The sequence below is a fragment of the Manihot esculenta genome, chromosome 3 (genome assembly GCF_001659605.2).
Source record: "Manihot esculenta cultivar AM560-2 chromosome 3, M.esculenta_v8, whole genome shotgun sequence".
Lineage (NCBI taxonomy): Eukaryota > Viridiplantae > Streptophyta > Magnoliopsida > Malpighiales > Euphorbiaceae > Manihot > Manihot esculenta.
Window position 1 is genome coordinate 11,365,041 of NC_035163.2, and position 7,491 is coordinate 11,372,531.

General features: G+C 30.7%; 1 protein-coding gene across 4 annotated transcripts; it reads right to left on the bottom strand.

Annotated features, from left to right (window-relative positions):
* Nucleotides 1-3,331: 3,331 nt before the first annotated feature.
* On the bottom strand, nt 3,332-6,954 carry LOC110610273 (pentatricopeptide repeat-containing protein At1g64100). 4 transcript variants are annotated; one of them, XM_043955486.1, is made up of 2 exons: nt 5,928-6,954; nt 3,332-3,513 (listed from the first exon to the last, which is right to left on the bottom strand). In XM_043955486.1, the coding sequence occupies exon 1, from the start codon at nt 6,744-6,746 to the stop codon at nt 5,934-5,936; it is 813 nt and encodes a 270-aa protein (XP_043811421.1). In that variant the 5' UTR covers nt 6,747-6,954; the 3' UTR covers nt 3,332-3,513; nt 5,928-5,933. The 4 variants fall into 4 exon arrangements, with proteins under 4 accessions (XP_043811421.1, XP_021605806.1, XP_021605807.1 ...); XM_021750114.2 differs by having other exon boundaries at nt 3,332-3,597; XM_021750115.2 differs by having other exon boundaries at nt 3,332-3,504; nt 5,928-6,953.
* Nucleotides 6,955-7,491: the final 537 nt, after the last annotated feature.

A 7,491-nucleotide genomic window follows, 5' to 3' on the forward strand; every position in this document is an offset into this window, starting at 1 on the left:
AAAACAATTTCACTACAATAAACACTACAAGAAAAATATTCATTAACAAGAGAAAATTCATTGTTAAATATTTAAAATTGATAATTTAAAATCATTAATGACTATTGTATTCAGTCGTAAGAGATTTTTCCATTAAAAATTTTTAACGAGGATATAATACACTAGTCGTTAGTATTAATTACGATGACATTATAATCGACCATTAAAATTATAATTATAATAACGATAAATTTGTTTTTAGTTAATAATAATCAATATAAGTCATTAAAAGATTATTATTTTTCAATATGATAATTTTAAAATAGTGATAATAATTGAAAATAACTAAATATTAATAATAATTGAGTACACAATATTTTCGATAAAAAGAAAAAATTCAACTTGGACTCACCCCGAGTTTATATAATCTATAAGTCATATTATTTGTTAATTTATAATAATTTTAAGTGATATCTTATTTCTTCTCCATCTGATATGAGATTTAAAAAAATATATATATATTTACACTTTACCGATCAACCGTCTCAATTTCTATGAGAATACTTTATAACAGTCGATAAAATTTAACATAATAATAAATAACTACATTATTTATTATATATATATATATATATATAATTGATAGAGTAAAATTAAATTGGTTGTTATTTTTTATCGTCAAAAAACTATAATTCTTGTAGTGAAATCTCTAAAGTAATTCTTGTAGTGAAATCTCTAAAGTAATAACTTTCAGTGTCCTCATTAGTTTATCAAAGAGAAGACAATTGAGGAATCTTGGAAGGGTTTAAGAGAAAATGTCTTGGCTTGTTGGATAAGAAGACCTACTTAAAGGTTAGAACCCTAAAGTTGTATTCTTATTATATAAAGACTTTCCACTAACTCATATTTTGGTTCCAGTAAAGTCAGATCCTATTTATTGACTTCTCCACGAGACACTTGGCATGTAATGCTAAGAGAATATTCACCAAAGTAATTTATATTACTAACAAATGGGGATTGGCCATTAATTCTAGTCCATCAAGTGGAGTCCATGTTTTATCTTTAAGCCCACCAACTATCAATTAAGGCTCCATCAAATGCTTTTTTGCTTTTTGAGAATGCTAATTTCCATTAATTTGCTAAACTGGCATAAAAAAAATTCCAAAAATACAATCATGGGGTTAATAACCCAATTACAAAGCAAACAACTTTTGAACTTTAACTAAACAATACAATCAACTACCATATTGGCTTTTCTTGGTATATGTCTGAAACTAATATGTCCAAATCCTGCATCACGCATGTAGTAGACTGAATAAGAGTCTTAATCTCCCAGGGGACACCTCTTTACAACAATCTTAAAAAGTAGAGATGATATTTTTAACATTAGATTCAACAATAATATCAAAGCGCCCCTTAAGTGAAGCTAATTTGAGACCCTCAGCAATAGCGCTGGCTTGGCCTACCAAAGGTGATGAGTAACAGATGTCCTTAGCCACTCCATCCATAATATTACCCAAATGATTTCTAACCATAACTGCTACAACTGCTTTGTTTCTCTCTATCTTCCAAGCAACATCACAATCGAAATTTGGTAAACCTCTTAGTGGGGGCTACCGAAGCCGAAGGTGCAAGGTCAGTTGCATTCTTATAGTACCAATAGAGGCTCTTAACCAGTCTAACTTCATTCCAAGCCAAAATGACGCTATTAATGGTCTCACCAGGGTCTGGGATTTTTTCCCACAAATACATTGATTTTAGTATTGCACTCCCTTGCGTTGCTTGGTTCACTAAAATGACAGGGGATTGATGATGCTTTTTGTCTTCTTCTTTAGCATTTTAGTCTTTTGCTATTTAGTTTGTCTTCTGCAAGACCTATGTTGCTTACAAATCTGTTTGGACTATAGGCTCTTTGATTTTTTGACCAGCAGTAATTCCTGAAAGTAATCTCTATTCTTGTCAGTTGACCTTATGATAATCAAATAAGGTTATTCAATTAGTTTTACCTATTCATCGACACTACTCAAATAAGGTTATTCAATGAGTTTCACCTATTCATTGACGTTTCTCAAAAGTAAGCCCTTCTCTCATGACTTATTTGAGGAATTGAAATTTTATACTTTCATTTTTTTTTTCTTCTATTTTATTTTAAAAAAATTAGTGATAACAAAAACTCATTAATTGATAATTTTGAAAAATACGTTAAAACATTTTTGACGTTTTAAAAAATCCAATACTTAATCTATCCATTAATTTTAATCATTAAATATTTTATTATTTAGTCTCTATAATTTAAAAACTTTATTAATTAATCACTTAAATTTATAAAGAAATTACTTATTAGTCCCTCCGTACTAAAACCATTTTAAACTTTTTTATAATGCTGCATATAGTTTCTACGGGACACATTACTCCTTTCCACAACCGATGTGAGATTTAACACACCCCTCATGCCCAGATTTTTTAACTGGTGCGTGGCACATTTATGGGGCGCCCAACATCGGATGGGGAGAGTTTGATATCATGTTAAATTTAGGCAAGGCCTAACTCACCCCAAAAGCTAGTTCAAGGGGGAGAATTGTCTATGACTCATATAAGGGGCACATTACCCCTTTCCACAACCGACGTGGGATTCAACAGAAATTAATTAATAAATTTTTTAAAATGTCATTAACATTTTAATATATTTTTTAAAATCAAAAAATTAATTAATGAATTTTTCCATATTAACTAATAGACTAAATAGTAAATTTTTCCTTAATTTTATTTCATTCTCCTTTCATATTCCATTTTCTCACCTATAAATTATTTCTAACTTTACAAATTCATCTTCATCTTTTTATTTTTCTTTTATGTTCCAATTAATTTTACATTAAAGTGAATGTTCTTCTCTCTCATATATTTATACACTTGTACAAATTAAAATTAACCTATTTAACATCTAAACTAAAATTATAATTTATTTTAACCCTTAAATTTATAAAAATTATAACAATTAAATACATATTAGTTATATTATCAATAATTTATTCAAAAAAAGCAACAATTAATCACATATTGCTTAATGTACTTTAAAATTAACTCTTACGAATTTTTATAAATTAATAAATTTAAATAAGTATAATTTTATCTTTTTATAAAATTTAGTTAGCGAAATTTTGAGGACTATTAGCACTGTGTTTGTGAGCGCACGAATTCCCCATAACTTATCAGAGTTTTGACTTCCTAGTGCTATGGACTCAAATATTTTAATGCTCAGCGAAAAGGATATGGTAACGATATACATGATTAAACTTTAGCTAACTAGTCAATTAATACACCTTACAACCACATTATGTAACGACTAAGAAAATGAAGCAAACACTACCATGATCATTATCTTGTTTCATACAATTAACTTATCTCAAGCACCAAATTCACCGAGAGGATCCATCTTTCTTCCCACCTCTCTCTCTATGCCACATACTTCTTGATCGAAATCCCAATCATGAATCGAAATCTTCATTTCATGAAAATCTAGAATACCTGATCATTCTTACACGGGAACAGCCACAAATCATCCAAAACTAAAAGCGGAAAGTAGGAGCAAGGAATTTTCAAAAATTCACTTTTGCACTTCTACACACATGCCAAAGAAAAAAAAAAAAACCTTCAGCTTGTAACTTGCAGAAAACTGATTTGAGAGATCACCCCTTGAACTTTTACTTAAGAATCAAAGAAGGCAATTTTGAATTTTTTGTACAAATTAATCCTCTACCTTTTAATTTTTTAAATTAACCCATTTTTTGGCAAAAAATTAAAATAATTATTTTTCTAATTTTAATTTTATAATTTTTAAATATAAAATTATTTCTTATTTAAAAAAACAATAGAATCTAAAAACTATGAAATCCTGCACATGCAAATTCGAGGAAGAAATCTCCTCCTTTGACTTCAACAAAGCTAGAATCCATATTTTCCTTCTTCTTCTTGATGGAGGTCGACAACCGAAGGAGGGAAGTTGGCAGCAATGGCTTTGGGTAATTTGGGTAATTTAAAGTTCCAATGGAGCTATTGTTCTTAGTGTAGATTAAACTTTTTGTTGCAGCTATTTCTCGTTGAATATGTAGATCCTCTAGTATTTCCAGATATTTCCAGTTGAATGTAGAGATCAAAGTTAGAAGGAGATCTAGGTTGTTGGAGAATTTTTTAAAAAATTTTTAATTTAATTTAAAACAATAAATAATTTTTAGAATTTAAAAATTAGAGAAAATAATATTTGATATTAAAAGTATATTATTTCAAAAACTGGGATTTATTTGAACTTAATTGAAAGATTGACGGTTAATTTCGATACAAAGTTCAAAATTGCCTTGCGTGAACCTTGAGCAAAAGTTCAGGCAGCAACTTGAACTTTCCCTAGGTGTGGGTATGGCAATGGTAAACAAACTGCATTGAGAGAATAAAACGCCTTAGAAAAAAATGCAGGGGAAGACTATTGATTTCAAACACTGACAGATGACAGCCAAAACAAGTAGGAAGTAATTTGGGAACCTCAAATGTATCAATTTGGCTTTAGGCAAGTGATGCCAAAGATTCACAAGTTACTTTAGCTTCCCATAAGCTAAAGTCAGTTTGGCCAGGACAAGATTTCAGCTTCAATTTGGGGATCCCAAAACAGTGATCAACAGGCGCTTTCAACTCTTTATTATCTGAGGAAATGAATGATTAGTTTACAACAGAAAAAAACTCTGCAGTATGTCTCTAAGCATCTCATGTCTACAAGTAGGTGGATAGGAAAATTTGCCCATTTGATTTAAGGTGACACAAGAAAACATTTCAGAATCCTAAATAAATTGAAGAAACAGGAGATGGAAAAGGGGTTATGAAGACAAACTATTGACTTCATAATCAGATTGCTAATTAATAAAACATCATGACAGAGACTTATAGCCATTTGCACATGATTTAAATAGGATAAAGAAACATCATCATGGCATCCAAGGAAAAATGAAAAGACATGCCAAAACTTATAGGAGCAAGAACATGCCTTTCACTGCAATATGCAAATCTGAAAGCAGGTCAATCTCATTCATTTCTGAAATTTCATTTTATCACATGCAAGTTGAGTTCGGTTTGTGCATTGTTACTTCTTCACATTCTACTTTAGTACTTCATCCATACATTGGTTTTGAAATAGTCTCTATCCTCCTATTCATAAGCTAATAATTTAACACCAAATGCTTACCCTGAATGGTTGTTTGATGTTAGATCCAACTAAAATATGCCAAACCATTCACAAGGCAACAAAACCGGAGCTAAGCTACTAGTTCCCAGTCTTTTGCTTCATATGATAGGTAAGATTCACTATTAAGGACCACTACATGCTCAAACTTACTATTTTACAACTCAAGACAAGGAAAATGGATTCTATCTCCTCACAATTTAAAAAGATTAAGATAGCAAAAATAAAATAAATCTTTAAGAGTTTCTATCCATTGTCCATAAGGCTAAGACAATCCTGTCCCATGTTCAAGGGTAGGCAATGACAGCTATCAGAAAAAGTTAATGTAAGCATAACTACCACATTTCCTAAACTAAAATGATCTAATTTTCAGAGAAGCAAACAAAATTTCAGCATTATTCATTTAAGAGTTACTCTAGCAGGCTAGGTATATCAATCATTATAAATAATCTTCCTCTCTCACACCCAAAGGCCAAATTAAACAAGGAAATAAATTACTGCAACAGCAAATGGATACCATATCAGAATTTAAGTTCAGTTTATGATTCAGTCCAAACTCCAAATGAAAGAGAAAGCATTTATCTTTCATTGTCAAAGCTCAAAGGAAGATTTCATCATACTCGGTAAATGCCATAACATGAAAACCTACACATTGAAAATTCAGAGATCCAATCTAAACAAAGACAATATTCATATAAACCGAAGTTTAATCAGTGAGGTCTACCTTTTCCTACTCTGTCCAGCTTCCAATCATAGAATCCAACATTTCTGTCAGTTGTTTAACACCGTCACTATTGGCATCACCAAAACAACTGCACGAAGCCTCATCCAACCTAATTGCATCCCACACCCTAGCCTCTCTCAACAAACTCCTATAAACCCTTTTCCTTAACCGATCCCCAGGCACAAAACCCACACCCACCATATCCCTCAAAACCCTCAAAGCCTCAAGAATCAGCCCAAATTCGCAAAACCCATTAACCAAAAGCTCATACACAAGCTTTTCCACTTTACATGGGGATCCAGGCCTAAGCATCCAATGATACACTTTGAAAGCCTCTTTGAGCTTCTTCTTTTTAACATATGACCTAATGAGCATGACAGTGATCGGAGTGAGATGAGGATGGGCCTGTGGGGTATGTCTAAGAATGGTAAGAAGTGACATGGATTTGGTCATGTCAGGTTGGGAAGTGAGCGAGTGAATCAGAATGGAGAAAGAAATGGATTTATGAGATGGTTTTGCTAGAAGGGCAGTGGCAGTTAGATGGATTGCTGTGGTTAGATGGGCAGAAAGGCATAGGCGAGGTATCAACAGGTTGATTTTAGCTAGCTCTTGCTGTGTTAGCTCTAGTTCTGAATTAGCGGGCTTATCAATTTCACTCAAAGAAGAAGAAAAACAAGAAGAAGATGATGATGATGATGATGACGACGATGATGATGCATAGGATTGATGAAGGAGAGGAGAGATGATAGTATATTGCTTTGGTGGATGAGAAAGGAACTGAAGGAAGCGCTGTGCTTGTTTGAGAGATTGCATTTCCATCAACAGATACAGCTAGGAACAACTGTCACTGCCAATACTTGTAATCGACCATTTTCTCATTGTTCATTTCTGGTGAGAAACATCCGGCCATCAGCCCTTTTGGCTCATTTAGGGCTGGCCACTGTTATTGAGGGATAATTCGGAGGCTGCGTGTTTCTTCCCATCGAAAACACGGGAAATTTATCCTTTGGTGCCTGAATACTATGATTTGGTTCTTCCATTCGAAAAGTTCAATTATTTAACCTCCCCTCGATTTATGAAAAATTTTCACAAATTTCTGACGTTTGTAATATTAAAAAAATTAATTAGTAGAAAAAATTTCTGATCGAAAGAAAATTTTAATATTTTAAAGAAATAATTTTATTTTTTAAAATTTATATTTTATATTTTGAAAATATTATTATCACTTTTATATATATAAATTTATTAATACATTTATTTTTAAATTTTTTTTTATTTTATAATTTTTATCCACTTTATTTTTCATATAAATAAATATAATTTTTTTGTTAATTTTTTAATTATATTTATTTTAAAATATTAAATTTTATTAAATATTAAAAAATATTTTAAAAAATATTAAAAATAAAATAAAGTTAAGGTTTATTTGTTTTAAAATAATTTTTTATATTTTTTAATATTTGAAATCTGAAAAAATAAAGTTAAAAAGAAAATAATTTATTGGTCAAAGAAAAATATGTTTAAAATTGAAAAAAATGACTTTCCATAAATTCTTCATTGTTCA